General features: G+C 40.0%; 2 protein-coding genes across 2 annotated transcripts; both read left to right on the top strand.

The window, feature by feature from the left end:
• The first annotated feature begins 742 nt into the window (after positions 1-742).
• Positions 743-1,414, top strand: LOC118485940 (secreted RxLR effector protein 161-like). The gene has a single exon (XM_035982484.1). It carries the CDS (start codon positions 743-745, stop codon positions 1,412-1,414), a length of 672 nt encoding a protein of 223 aa, XP_035838377.1.
• Positions 1,415-9,233: 7,819 nt separating this feature from the next.
• Positions 9,234-12,588, top strand: LOC110944008 (DNA-damage-repair/toleration protein DRT111, chloroplastic). Its single transcript, XM_022185737.2, has 2 exons — positions 9,234-10,150; positions 12,122-12,588. Exons 1-2 carry the CDS (start codon positions 9,338-9,340, stop codon positions 12,416-12,418), a joined length of 1,110 nt encoding a protein of 369 aa, XP_022041429.1. The 5' UTR covers positions 9,234-9,337; the 3' UTR covers positions 12,419-12,588.
• The last annotated feature ends 3,122 nt before the right edge of the window (positions 12,589-15,710 follow it).

The raw sequence follows: 15,710 nt of genomic DNA on the forward strand, positions 1-15,710 counted from the left end.
AATAAGAGGTAACCTCAAGTCTGAATGGTTAAGAGGTAACCTCTGAATGGTAAATCATCACATGTCACATTCTTCTACATTCTCATTGGTAAAATTCTTAATGGTTCCATTAAGAGGTAGCCTCTTAATGACCATTCAGAGGCTACCAAACAGCCCCTTATACGGGACACTTGAAAATGACATCTATATGAAAATCCCTAAAGGATTAAAATTGCCTGAAGCATTAAAATCAACACCTCGAGATATGTGTTCTATAAAGCTCCAGAGATCTTTATATGGTCTCAAACAATCTAGTCGTATGTGGTACAATCGACTTAGTGAATATCTCGAAAAGGAATGATACAAGTCTGATGTAATCAGTCCATGTGTCTTTATAAAACGATCACTCTCAAATTTCACTATAATAGCAGTCTATGTTGACGATATCAACATTATCGGATCTCCTGAAGAGATAGAGAAAGCTGCTCAGTTGTTAAAGAAGGAATTCAAAATGAAAGATCTTGGTATGACGAAATTATGTATCGGACTACAATTTGAGTATCTGTGCAATAGCACATTTGTCCATCAATTAAACTACATCCAGAAGATGTTAGTACGTTTCAATATGGATAAAGCACATCCGTTTAGCATACCTATGGTTGTCCGACCGCTAGATCCACAAAAGGATCCTTATCGCCCTCAAGAAGAAGGCGAAGAAGTACTTGGTCCAGAAGTACCGTACTTAAGCGTGATCGGTGCCCGTATGTATCTCGCAAATAACACAATACTTGACATTGCATTTGCAGTACATGTACTAGCGAGATACAGTTCGAATCCAACACGTAGACACTGGAATGGCGTAAAACATATATTCCGGTATATTTACGGGACACAAGACTTAGGTCTTTTCTATCAGAGAGATCAAAAGTCCCAGCTTGTTGGGTATGCTGATGCCGGATATCTATCAGATCCTCACAAAGAAAAATCTCAAACAGGTTACATATTCACATATGGTGGCACAACAATTTCTTGGAAGTCAACTAAGCAAACACTTACAGCAACATCATCAAACCATGTCGAATTGATAGCACTATATGATGCTGGTCGAGAATGCGTGTGGTTGAGATCAATGATTAATCACATACAAGAAGCATGCGGATTAGAACAGCTCAAGAAGGAGCTGACAATTATTTATGAAGATAATGCTGCTTGCATAGCTCAGAACAGAGAATGTTATATCAAGGGTGATCGAACAAACCACATCTCACCAAAATTTTTCTCAACATATGACGTGCAAAAAGAAGGGGAAATTGATGTTCGCCAGATTACGTCAAATGAAAATCTAGCTGACCTGTTCACGAAATCTTTACCTAGAAGCAGTTTCGAGCAGCTATCACACAAGATCGGTCTTCGTAGATTGAAAGACGTTTGTTAAATTCAGGGGGAGAATTATACACGCTGTACTCTTTTTCCCTTAACTAAGTTTTATCCCACTGGGTTTTCTTAGTAAGGTTTTTAATGAGGCAGCATAGCTGATCCAGTAGTATCAGTTTATTTATTCAGGTCCTAAAGTACCTATTTAACATCATCCTGAAGTACGTTGTTAAACTGTGTATAATTCTAAATGTCTGAGGGGGAGTGTTATAAACCAGACATTTTAGGCCCAACCCATTACTTATGGGCTTTAGGGTTTATAGCTATGTTCATCTATATATTGTAATGTTGAATAGTGAGAATTCAGTTTTGATCTCTTTTCTCTTTGGTTTTTATCAAATATTAATATAAAAAAAGATTGGCTTAATGCACCCCTTTTACTAGTCATACCTCCTTTCTAAAAATACAATTTAAAAATTGTTAAATTTCACCCCTCTATACAATTCAAATATTGTTTTTGAAGATTTTTCTCTAACTAGTATTTTATTATGTTTCTACAAAACATCATTACAAATTAATAAAAAAGATATTTTTAAACAATAAAAAGTTTTAGAACTTTTTTAGGAAAAAATATTTGATTTTATATTTTTAATTTATTTCATATTTTAGTTTTTTCATCTTTCTATTTCTATTTTATTAGTATTATTATTATATTTAAATATTTTTATAATATAATTAACAAACTTTATTTATTAATAGTAATAAGATGAAAAAAGAAAATAAAACATTATTTTTTTTTTTTGGGGTAAAGGGTTACCCCGGTGATTCTATATATTCACAACCAAAAAACATAAGTAGTGTAGTGAGTCTACACTAGTTCAATCATGAGACATGCCCCATGAAAGTAAACTCGAAAACCAAAACACTAAACAAACAACCAAGCAAAGGAACGACAACTAGACTAAACTCTAGAATCAACCGGCCAACACAACAAAACAACTAATCAGCAACCATCGTCGCCATCTTTATGCGCATGAATCTCCCATTCTTCAAGAATCTTCCGTACCCTCCCAGTATCCTTCAGTTTTGCACCCATCGACTTGTATCGCACTGTTTTTATAATAACATCGCTAACAGTCTCTGGAGGTCTTAGTTGATTTTTAAACAGCCTTGCATTCCTCTCTTGCCAAATGTTGTATGCAGTAGCCGCAACTAGAAGCTTAGCAACATACGTATCAGCCCTCTTATGATGAGGACGAGCACAAAGCCAAGTAATAATCTCCGACCATCTTGGGCAAACCGAGTTCATCCCTCCTTGATCTCGAATTTGCGTCCACACCTGAGAAGAGTACTTACATTCAAAGAACAGGTGAGGATGAGAATCGAAATCCTCAAAGCACAATAAACAACACATCATGTTCATGTTTTTTCGACAAGACAGATCCCATTGCAGAATTTTATCCTGCGTAAGTAGCTTACGTTTCATAATCAACCACATCATGAAGGCTTGCCTCGGAATACACTGAGCGAACCACACGATACTACACCAATTCACTTCCGGCTCTTTGTGTCGTAACGAGTGCCAAACCCCAGAAGACGAAAACCCATTAAGATCATTCCCATCCTTCCATAACAGCCTATCATTTTTCAAGGGATCCAATAGAACTTGATCAGTTTGAATAAGAACAGGGAATAGATCCCTCCAAGCCGTAGGCCATCTCCAAGCACCATTCGAAAACACATCAGCCACCGAATCTTCCAATCTGAAATCAGCATCAGTGATAACTCTAGATGAGAGAAAATCACCCAGAGGCCCCAAATCAGTCCAATTATCGAACCATGCTGAAGTGTTAGCACCATTACCCACTTCCGACCATATATGACGTCTAATTAGAGGCCGCAATTGAGTGAGCTTTCGCCACGACCAACAGCTATTTGAGGGCGTTTTGCAAACCCAAAAACTCTTACCTTTTAAACGATACGAATACACCCAATCAACCCACAAGGAATCTCGCTTGGAGACAATGCTCCAAATATGAGACGTCATCAGCGCTTTATTCATATCCCCAACACGACGAATACCCAAACCCCCTTCATATTTCGGCGTGCAAACCAATTTCCAAGAAACTTTAGATTTACCTTTGTTAAACGCAGCCTCTTGAGACCAAAGAAAGTTTCTCATTTTAGCTTCAAGCTCCTTAATAATTCGAACCGGCAGGATAAAGACCGAGGACCAATAAATATGCATAGATGATAGAACCGAAACAATAAGTTGAAGTCTACCCGCAAAAGATAAGAGCTTATTCCTCCAATGCATAATTCACTTTTCTAATCTTTCCACTAGCACTCGACAATCATTGTACCCTAGCCTAGCCGAAACCAGGGGGACCCCCAAGTACTTGACAGGCAACTTTCCTTCCGTAAAAGGCATAATATCCAGAATAGCTTGTTTAGTTTGATTTTTAACATTATAAAAGAAAACCGTGCTTTTCTGGTTGCTAGGCACCAAACCCGACATCTTGGTAAACTTCGAGAGAGATGACATAATACAATTAGCCGAATTAACTTCCCCTCTAGCAAAAAGAAAAAGGTCATCTGCAAAACATAGATTAATAATCCGCTGTTTTTCGCATCTATTGTGAAATTTAAACGAAGAGTCAATTCGAACCGAATGGTGCAAAATACTCGTTAAGACCTCCATGACTAGAGTAAATAAATATGGGGACATTGGATCACCTTGCCTTAGTCCACGGTTGCCTTTAAAAAACCCATGCACTGAGCCATTAACACAAACCGAGAATGAGGTAGTAGAGACACAAAGCATAATCCACTCCACCATTTTGATGTGAAAACCAAACCCAATCAGCACATTTTTCAGAAACCCCCAATCCACCGTATCATAAGCTTTCTGAATATCAACTTTAAACGCACATCTAGGAGGACCCACATCTCTATGATAATTATGCATTAACTCTTGGGTTAAAAGAATATTATCCGATATCTTCCGACCCGGAACAAATGCCGATTGGTTGATACCGACAATATCATTAAGAGCCCCTTTAATTCTGTCTGCAACAATCTTACTAATGCATTTGTAGAAAACATTACAGCAAGCAATCGGACGAAAGTCAGTAACAAGCATGGGAGTCGAAACCTTTGGAATGAGAACAATGAGCGTATGATTCAATTCCCGAAGCAAATTACCTGTTTCGAAGAAATCCTTAATCGCAGTAGATATATCATTACCAACTAAAGACCAAGCACTTTTAAAAAAGGCTGCCGTGTAACCATCCAGCCCAGGGGCTTTATCGTTACCAATAGAAAACATCGCTTTTTTTACCTCCTCCGTCGTAACTTGTCGAACCATATGAGAAGCCACATTGTGAGATAACGTTCGTGGGAATAAATCTGGGGCCGGCTGTAGCGAAATATCTCCTTGCGAACCAAAAAACTTTTCATAATGCTGAACAAACGCCTTATAAACCATGTCGCCTTCAAAAAGAATACCACCTGAATCAGTAATAACATCAATCCTGGAAAAATGGTTTCTGGCTTTCAAAGAAGAGTGAAAGAAAGCCGTGTTCATATCGCCTGCAGCTAACCAATCCACTTTAGATTTTTGTTTCAGGAAACGCTCCTCATCCAATAAAGCTACCTGTAAATCACGGCTAGTTGAAGCCTCATCAGCTCGGAAATCAACATTAGACGGGTCCTGATCAATGTGTTGTTGAATCACATCTAACTTCAATCTAAGATTCTCGACTTTCTTATGTAGATTCCCTTGCTTAAAAAGAAGCGACCGAAGTGGATTTTTCAGCAAACGCAGTTTCTTGACAACTTTGAACTGATGCACTCCATCAACATGAGTCCCCCACCACTTATTGACAATCTCTAAGAATTCGGGCTTAAAGACGAGAAAATTAGCAAATTTAAACGACCTCGGTTTCAGATTCATAGCTTCCGGGATAGATAAAATGCAAGGGCAGTGATCCGAGAGCCGATAAGGTTTGAAGATAGCAACCGAATTCGAATAATCAGCCAAAAAAGGAGTGTTCCCCATTACCCGGTCAATTTTCTTCAGTAACCCAACCCCTTGCTTTGGCTTTTGATTCCAAGTAAAATGAATACCTGATCGATTGATATCAACCACTTCAATATCATCTACACATGCTTGGAACTCCCTCATACCGATGGATATAGAAGACGTGCCCATAGACTTATCCTCTATATTTAGCACCGAATTAAAGTCACCCATGATAAACCACGGACTATCCGCCACAAGGGTTTTGTGCATAGAAAGTTGGTGCCACAAATCCCTACGAGTTACATAATAGTTGGCTGCATAGACAATAGAACAAAAGACCATCCGTTTATCCAGTTTAAACACCAGCTGGAGATGCATAACCTGATCAGACTGAGCCAATATCATCACATCAAAAATCGCCGGATTCCATCCAACAATGATTCTAGTACCTTTGTCACAACAACCTCCATTTGAAGTCCAATCCCACGAGCGGAACACGGACTTACACACACTCGCCAGATTAGCAACATTAACATGGGACTCTAGAATAGCACACAAACTCAACTTATAATCCTTCACAGCTTGTCGAACCTCCATTTGTTTAAGCGGGCGGTTCAACCCCCTTATGTTCCAAACCGCGAGACTAATCATCAGCAACAACCTGTGAAGGAGTGCTTGCCCCTTGTTTATTCTGTATTTTTTGCGTGCCTTGCTGCATAAAATCATCCATTTCATTATACACATCTTCAACCTCATCATCCGTATCCTCCAGGCCCGTACCCGAATGCTTGTTGCTTGTACCCTCCCCCGAATCAACTTGATTTAACACATCAAAAGGGTTATTCAATTTAACAGGCATCGAAGAAGGCCCATTATTACCTTTCGGTTGAGGTTTTGAGACCACCGACCGATATTCAAATCTGTTTTTCTGTTTATTCACCGGAATTCCCGTCTTTCTAGCAGCCTTCTTCCCATGAACTTCAGTATACCCATCCTGATCAACAATCGGAACCTTTTTCAATTGCACGCTCATTTGAACATTACGAGTTGGCATGTCCTTCCTAACATTTTTCATTGGCCTCTTTGGACACATCTCAACCGTGTGACCAAAGACACAACATGTAGGGCAACGATGCGGACTCCATTCATACTCCACATACATAGTTTCCTTAATAAAACCCTCCCCTTCCGGTTCGGGTATCGCCATTGTAATCTCCTCACGAAACTCCTTGTCAGCCGAAATTTCCACCAACGCTCTAGCATAGCTGCTACGGCCCCATGAATCCGTACACATAGAAGTTGTAAAAGAATCCAGCATTTTTGGCTCACCGATTGTTGTAGCTATCAAACTAAGGCCATCTTCCGTGTATGCCGCAATAGGGACCTCATGAATTTTAACCCAAACCTGCACCTTCTTAACTTCTTTCTTTTCTAGCTTGGTAGTAGGAGTCCATGTGTTAAGGAACAACGGTTGCGACCTGATAATCCACGGACCATCTTTGAGGACATTCATCATCCCACCTTCATCATTAAACTTAAAGAAGAAAAAACCATTTGCATTCATCATCGTCTTTTGCAAACCATACTTCTTCCAGTTACACTTAACAAAATAGTCAACAACCGGGAAAGCAACCCGGTCCCCCAAAAAATACCCATATAAAGTATTAGACAATTTCTCCTGCACGGTTCGGACAGATTCCTTGGGTAGAACAACGTCACACCCTTCATGCACAACCGAGCTAGACAACGAACGGAAATTAACTTTCTGAATGTTACTAGCTACCACCGAATCCGCATACGACTTAGGAGTGGAACTACTTCCCTGAACATTAGAAGAAACATGCCCAGCCGAATTAGGGTTTACCCCTTTAGCAGCCGACATAGGGTTTGCATGGGGGGCTCCCATTGCCGCCACATAGCTCCCTCCACATGCACGATCCTCATTTAATTCAACAGGTTTAGAAATCTCGAACAGCCCATCAATAACTGAATTACTATTAGTTGAGTACATACCCCGCCTAGGAAGCCAATTGTTGCCCTCAATATTCGTTACTCGCAATCCAATACCCCGAATCAGAGGTGACTTCTCTTCCGTCCCCGGAGTGACACCCTCCTTCAACGGATTTTGACCATCACTTCTACCCTCCATGCACCCGAATCACTAGAAAGCCAAAAACTTCCAGCCGAACCAAAGAACAATGACAAAACAGAAACCCTAATCCTGTAACCCTAGAGCCGAAAATCAATTCTTAGTACATTAATCCAGAGTATCAATCTAGCTAAGTTAAACTCAGTTAACCGCGACCAATAACACCTAGATTAATACACCAGAATCTCTAATACAGCTACTATGGCGGCGATTCAAGAAAAAAAAACGAAAAAACCCTAGATTCAGATTGATTACTATTGCTAACGAGTTCGTTATAGAGATTGAATGAACAACCTCTAATCACAGACTGTTATACAAACGAATCTCAAAGAAGGTTAGGGTTCATGATGTGCAAAAAATCGCCCAGGAGAGAGGGAGGGTTTAACTATAACTTGCTTTGCCTTTTATGCAGCTTCATGACCGATTGGTTCATTGCAAATAGAAAATAAAACATTAACTAGCACGTTAGGTAGTAAAATGATTTGATCAAAGCATGTAATATCAATTAATAATTGATATAAGTTGAAATTTAATTGTTGTGAGGGTATATTATTGACTAATGAGAATCATTATCTACAAATTGACATGGTGATTCTTAAACATATTTCTCATTCTTTTAACTCCAAAAACTATATTAAGTTAGCTGGCTTCAAAGTTTCATTGAAAATTTTGGGTATTATTGTTTATACAAACTAAGTTCGAATACCCACTTCAAGCCGTTATGAACAAAAAAAAAAAAAGCCCTGCTTCAAAACTAAAATGACTCGCTTTAGTTTAAAACGTAAGAAACTGATTTTTTTTCAAATAACCAAAAATGTTTCTTTTAAATTAAATAACGTTTTATATAGATACTAATAACAATAATAATAATAATAATAATAATAATAATAATAATAATATATAAAGATAAAAATGACAAAAATAAAAACAAAAGGGTTTGAATTATATTAGACCTGCTCTAGTGGGGCGCTATATGCCCCAGAAAAACAAACATAGCGTCGCATGGCGCCGGGTACATCAGGACGGGGGGCGGTATCGGGCCAAAATCAGATGGCAGCGCCATCAATATCGCGGCGTCGTGGAGGATTTGTGCAGCTAGGGTTTCACCTTCATCAATCCCCTGCTTCCTTCTTCTCTAGGGTTTCACCTTCATCTTCTTCGTCTTCATCTGCATCTGCAACTTAGGGTTTCAAAATCCACCATAGCTTCTCATCCAATCATCCACAACCCTAGGTTCTAAACGAAGCTGGATAACCCGCTCTCAATCCTTCGAAGAATCTCCATGCGCTGCTAGTTTAGCGGCTTCGTTGATTAGCAATTATTATTCACTCACTCATCAATTTCGAACAGGTTTCAAATTAGGTTTTGAATATGTCCTACCTAGGGCTTCTTCCGTTTCAATTTGAATGGCATTGGGAGATTTAATGGAGTCTAGGTTTTGAGTTTCTAGTCATCTGGATCGGTACTTGAATTCGCACCGGTTGGATGTGAATTTTAATTTAAAAAAAATTAGAAGTTAATTAAAAAATTGAAAATTAATTAATTGAGTAATGATGACGTAGGGACTTTATAACTACAGTCTCAAGTGACATAACACCTCATAAAGCCTCTGTGTAACGTGGCACGACACATGTCGCATAACGCCCACAAAGAGACTTTATGGTTAATTGAAGAAAACTTTAAAAGCGAATCTCGATCAACGTTTCATCAACATATTTTCCCCAAAGAGCCCTATTGTTATCCCAACACAAGCAATTCTTGTCTGTTTTGTTCGATTGATCGATCATCAAGCAAAGCAAAGCAACAATACAATGCTGGGTGGATTGTACGGAGACCTACCTCCACCTTCGTCCACATCCACAGATGAGGATTCCCACTCCAAAACCCTCAATCCCTCCTCCTCATCCTCATCCAATGTCTGGTCCAGCTCCGTTAAAATGGCTCCCCCTACTCTCCGCAAGCCCTCACACATCCCACCCCCCAAAACCCTAATTAAACCCCAACAAAGCAAACCCAGAGCCCCCCCGGTGGTTGCCGACGTCAGCACAACGCCGTTCCAACCGGCACTTGTGGGAGTGACATCGTCGGTGAATGAGGAGTACGATCCCGCCAGACCCAACGATTACGAGGAGTACAGGAAGGAGAGGAAGAGGGCGGAGATGAAGAGGGAGATTGATAGGAGGCGACAGGAGGAAGAGGAGAGGGAGAGTAAGGAGAAGAGAGATAGGGAGATGAATATATCAGGTGAGGAAGCGTATAAGCGGCGTGCGGCCATGAGTGGTGTGCCCACTTCACCGCCGCCTTCGGGTGATGGGGATGGGGATGGGTTTAGCATTGAGAAGTCTGAGTCCGGGGGTTTGGGTGTTGGGGCGGGTGGACAGATGACTGCTGCCCAGAGAATGATGGCTAAAATGGGGTGGAAAGCCGGGCAGGGGCTTGGTAAGCAGGAGCAGGGGATTACCACTCCCTTGATGGCCAAGAAGACCGATAGGAGAGCCGGTGTTATTGTCAATGCCAGTCAGCCTAAGCAGCAGCAGCAGCAGCAACAGCCCCCCGAAAAGAAACCTAGAGGAGGTGTTACCATCAATGGTCACCCTACCAAAGTTGTGCTTCTTCGGAACATGGTAACCTACCTACCTACCTTATCTCGTTGCTTTAAACTCATCAACCCTGCCTGCTTGATATTATTGTCCAAAGGAGTAATCTATTCAATAATTTCATTTCATTAGGAGAACAACTACACCAATAATCCTTAAATATACTTGAACACCAGTGACCATATGTAAATTGTTCTTTCCTATGAAATCACTAGGCATCGGCGGACCTATGTGGTCTGCAGGTTATGCAGATGCTTATTTTAAACAAAACATTTTCCATTGGAAAAAAAAACTGAAAAAAATTGTGATCATAACGTATCACTGGTTAAGAATCTTGCCATTAACTAGCATTCTAGTAGTTAGTAGCACTTGTTCTGTGATATGGAAGAAGACCATGTTCTCTGCCTGCTTATATTTGTTCTTTATGATGGTTCAAAAAGGAAGTGTTATCTTCTTAAAGGCACTAGTAAGTAATATTCACCGGTATGTTGATGTGGTAATAGAAAATGAGTTTATCTGAGCACAAGATCAATAGTTGACTCTGGCTCAGTTAAGCTTCATGCAATTTGAAAGCAAGTAATCCTATGATATTTGTAAGCTTCAGATGCATTTCTAGGCTTCTTTTTAGAATATATCCCAAACTGCTTTCCTGTGGCTGAAATGATAATCTAATCCACAGTTATCATTTTTGGAAACAGTTATGTTTAGTCTGTCACTAAGACCATCTTTCTTCTATTATATATAAATTCTATGCAAAGCGTATTGGAGTATGTAGAGAAAAACATAAAATAACGTTTTAACTATTAACATTAGAATATTTGTAATTTTTCCTAGTACCGATTCATGCAACTAGCTTGGCTGATGTTTTACTACACGTGGTATGCTTGTTGAATGTCTGTTGGAGTTGTAGGCTTTGGTCCCTTTGTGGGCCATTAGGAGAGTGCATAAGGAGAAGGGACTGGCCGGCTCTAACCCTAATGGGCCCAGTTATTGAATGAACCGTTGAATTTTGTATCTGATTAAATAAATGATGCAATGGTTGGTGTTAAAAATTATTGAATGAACCGTTTAATTTTATATTTGATTAAGTGATGCGATGGTTGGTTATAAAAGAATCCTTAAGTTGCTAATTGTATCCGTTGGTATTTGTATATATGGAGTAGAAAAGAAAAGACACAACCGTTTGTACAAAAAAAAAAGAAAAGAAACGACACAACCTAAGTTGATATTTGTATATATGCATAACTAGTTGTTATCAACTTATCATGTCATTCAACTATGTGGGTCAAAACAGTGTAGTGTTAACTAGTTTGCAACTTGGAAATTGTGGTGTTGGACACATGTGGTAGCTTCATCATTCCATTTCTAGTGGCGATTCTCATTTTGTTGTTCCCAGTTGATTGTTATTTGAAATCATTTTATGCAGCAACCAAAGTTTTACTTTTGGTGAAAAGAATGATCACGTCTATCTATGTAGGTTGTCTTTGGATATCAAGCCGCAATAATCAGTTTTTTTTAATGTTTGCCAACAAGTTTTTGCAATTATCTCAAAGTAATCAGATTTGGAGTAGCAGCAGTAGAGTATTTAAGATATTGGACGTGCACTCAAAACATCTCTTTATTGTTCTATCTTTGTCTTTGCTTTCTTAAATGTGTTATGCAATTCATATGTACTTCTAAAAACATGCAATAATATCGTATTAACCTGACCAAAAAAAGTTATCTCAAATACACCCAGTTCATGTTAAATACAGTTGATGATTATTATTATTATTATACCCTTCTCCTTACTATGAAATTTGGGTGTATTCTTTTGTTGATTAAATAAATATGATGTTATTAAGTATTTAGGGTGCAATAACTATTACTGCAACAACCAGCCAATCTTCTGTGTATCAACTTTGAAGCAACATTAGAAGTTTATCTGGGCATATGTTTGTTTGTCAAAATCGGATGTTGTGACGTGACATAAAATCTTTATCTAATACATGTTTGAAGGTGGGTCCCGGGGAGGTAGATGATGATCTAGAAGCGGAGGTTGCAGAGGAATGCTCAAAATATGGAACAGTGACGAGGGTGTTGATATTTGAAATAACGGAGCCTAGTTTTCCAGTTGACGAAGCTGTTAGAATATTTGTGCAGTTTGAGAGATCTGAGCAAGCAACGAAAGCACTTGTTGATCTCGAAGGTCGGTTTTTTGGGGGGAGGGTTGTACGCGCTACATTTTATGATGAAGAAAGGTTTAACACCAACCAGTTGGCTCCAATGCCTGGAGAAATCCCGGGTTTCATCTAGCCTTCCTTCCCAGAATGTTCTGTTCTGTTTTGTTTTGTTTTCGTGAACTTTTTTAGACACTGCATCATGATGGAGGATATGTAGAAGCTGCATTCTGTAATCACGATTTTAAGATTTGATTGATGATTGGTACCAAATATAGCAAAAAGAAAAGACTTGTTTTAGCTAAAGTTTTAGTGTTTTTATTTCTTGCATCCAAAGTTAGTCATGTTAATATGGATTTGAATAAACGTGTACTACGCATCTCTCTCTCTCTCTCTCTCTCTCTCCCTCCCTCCCTCCCCCCCTCCCTCCCTCTCTCCCCCTCCCTCCCTCGACCACCCGCCGGCCTCAAAACCCAAAACCCGCCGCCACTTTGTCTCTCCCTGCTAACCGCCGGCCTGAAGCTCTAACCAGTTTGGCCGGAACCACCGCACCAGTTTGGCCGGAACCACCGCAGCCACCACTTCCCTCATACAGACCATACGTTTTTGGCGCCAAATTTTAAGACAATTGGAGGCAACAACTTGGACCAGACCAAAATATTTTCCAGCAGGCATCGTTTGGAAGCAGTAACAGCCTCCCTTATCGATTCTCCAGAGCGGGGTTCTCCGCTATTTTTCTTCCGACCTAGGTGCACTCTATCCTTGTTAAATTCTTTTTAGTGGTAGATTTATTATACTTATTTTTATTATTATTAGTATTTTATAATTATCATTAAATACCCTAGGTGCTCACTATATTTTTATTATTATTATTAGTATTATCACTATATTTTTATTATTATTAGTATTTTACAGATATCATTAGATACCCTAGTTGCTTACTATAAAGTATTACTTGGGCATAGTCGTCTATGCTATTTATTGTCATTGTATGCTTGCCGTTGCGTATTGTATAGTTTCGCCCTTTGTGTACTTTGTGTTGCTCATTGTTTGTTATCTTGTGGTTAGTTGTTACTTGTAATAATAGACAATAGAAGCAATGACTTTTACGTGAGATCATGTCCAAGGACGAGAGATGCAGGTAAAGGTAAAGCTAGAAGGTGTAGTTTACGTGTGGCGTCTTGGAACGTAGGAACTCTTAGTAGTAAATTGTTGGAAGTGATAGACGCACTCAAAAGACGTAGGGTACAGATAGCGTGCCTTCAGGAGACTAGGTGGAAAGGACAGAGAGCAGATGAGCGCAATGGGTATAAGTTGTTGTATTCCGGACCTGATGGGGCAAAGAACGGAGTAGGATTTTTGGTGTCTATAGAATTGCATAAGAATGTAATTGAGGTGACACGACACAACGACAGAATTATGGTGTTAAGGTTAGTATTAGGTGAGCAAGTAGTGACAGTGGTATGCGCCTATGCACCGCAAGTGGGACTAGGAGATCAAGAGAAAAGAGAGTTCTGGGATTGTCTAGATGTAGTAGTAAGGGCCATACCCAGGGAGGAGAAAGTTTTTATAGGAGGAGATTTTAATGGGCACATTGGTAAGGATAGTGATGGCTTTGAGTTGGTACATGGGGGTTTTGGTTTTGGTGATAGGAATGACCCTGGTAGAGACCTTTTAGACTTCGCGACAACTCATGGCCTAGGTATTATAAACTCGTTCTTTAAGAAGAGGGAATCTCATTTGATCACTTTTAGTAGCGGAGGACGTAACACGCAAATCGACTATCTTTTGATGAGGCAGGAAGATCGACGGATGTGGATGAACTGTAAGGTTATACCAAGGGAGACTGCAGTGACTCAGCACCATTTGCTAGTAGCAGACATAGCCCTAAAAGTAAGGTTAACCGAGGGGGAAAGGAAAACCAGACCCAGGACCCGTTGGGGAAACCTGAAGGGAGAAAAACTTATGATGTTTAGAGATAAAGTTAACTCGATGACATCGATGCAACCAGGTGACGACGCAAACCGGATGTGGGAGGATATGGCGACTACGATCACTACAGTGGCGAATGAGACGCTAGGGGTCACAACAGGAAAGACGAGTGGGCATAAGGAGTCTTGGTGGTGGAATGAAGACGTGCATACCAAAATAAAGGATAAGCAACAGAGTTTTAGAGATCTTTTGAGGTGCACAGATGAGGAGGAGCGGCTGAGGGTGAGGGAGTTATACAAGAAGGTAAAAAGGGAAGCGAAAAAGGCGGTGACCGAGGCAAAAAACACAGCCTATAAACAAATATATGAACGTTTGGAAAGAAAAGAGGGGGAGCATGATATGTTCAAGATTTCCAAAGCGAGGGAGCGAAGAAGACAAGATCTAGGAGTAGTAAAGTTTATCAAAGGAGAGGATGGACGTGTTTTAGCCAAGGCACATGACATTAAGCTCAGATGGCAAACCTACTTCCATAATCTTTTCAATGACGGTAGGGCATACCAACAAGATAGCAGCAATCCCAGGACTCAAGGGCGACAACAGAATAATTGCTACTGCAGCAGGATCACACATGAAGAGGTGAGGATGGCACTTAAGAAGATGGGAAGAGGCAAGGCAGTGGGTTTGGACAACATACCGATTGAGGTGTGGAAGTGTTTGGGGGAAGAAGGAGTCCGATGGTTAACACTTTTGTTCAATCGTATTTTTAAGACTGGAAAAATGCCAGATCAGTGGAGGAGTAGTGTCGTAGTGCCGTTATACAAGAATAAAGGAGACACTCAATGTTGTGGGAACTACAGAGGAATCAAACTGCTAAGTCACACTATGAAACTCTGGGAAAGGGTAAATGAAACTAGAATTAGAAGAGAAACTCAGGTTTCAGTAAACTAATTTGGTTTCATGAAAGGGAGGTCAACTACAGAAGCGATACATATTCTAAGAAGATTGATGGAAAAATATAGATCGAAGAAGCAAGATTTACATATGGTGTTTATCGACCTTGAAAAGGCATATGACAGTGTCCCACGACAACTGATTTGGGATAGTTTGGAGGGTTGAGGGCTACCTAGGAAGTATATAGACATAACTAAGGATACATACGATAGAACAGAAACTAGTGTTCGCGCGCCTGTAGGGGATACAAACTTCTTTCCTGTGGAGGTAGGACTACACCAAGGGTCTGCGTTGAGCCCTTTTCTTTTTGCGGTTATCTTGGATGAGTTGTCCAAGTTGATTCAGGAGACAGTTCCGTGGTGCATGCTTTTTGCAGACGATATTGTCTTGATTTCGGAGACTAAACAGTGCCTGAACTCGAGGGTAGAGGAGTGGCGTGTAGCTCTAGAGGGAAAGGGCCTAAGGATTAGTCGATCAAAGACTGAGTATCTACACTGCGATTTCAGTGGTTCAGCCGATGACGATGACACCCAAATCACAATTGA

Source organism: Helianthus annuus, chromosome 1 (genome assembly GCF_002127325.2).
Source record: "Helianthus annuus cultivar XRQ/B chromosome 1, HanXRQr2.0-SUNRISE, whole genome shotgun sequence".
NCBI classification, from domain to species: Eukaryota; Viridiplantae; Streptophyta; class Magnoliopsida; order Asterales; family Asteraceae; genus Helianthus; species Helianthus annuus.

What these genes read in the sequence shown, in the direction of transcription:
- LOC110944008 (XM_022185737.2), top strand. Translation starts at nt 9,338, where the DNA reads ATGCTGGGTGGATTGTACGGAGACCTACCTCCACCTTCGTCCACATCC. An exon ending in TTGTGCTTCTTCGGAACATG is followed by an intron (nt 10,151 to 12,121) that starts GTAACCTACCTA and finishes ACATGTTTGAAG; the next exon opens with GTGGGTCCCGGGGAGGTAGA.
- LOC118485940 (XM_035982484.1), top strand. Translation starts at nt 743, where the DNA reads ATGTATCTCGCAAATAACACAATACTTGACATTGCATTTGCAGTACAT.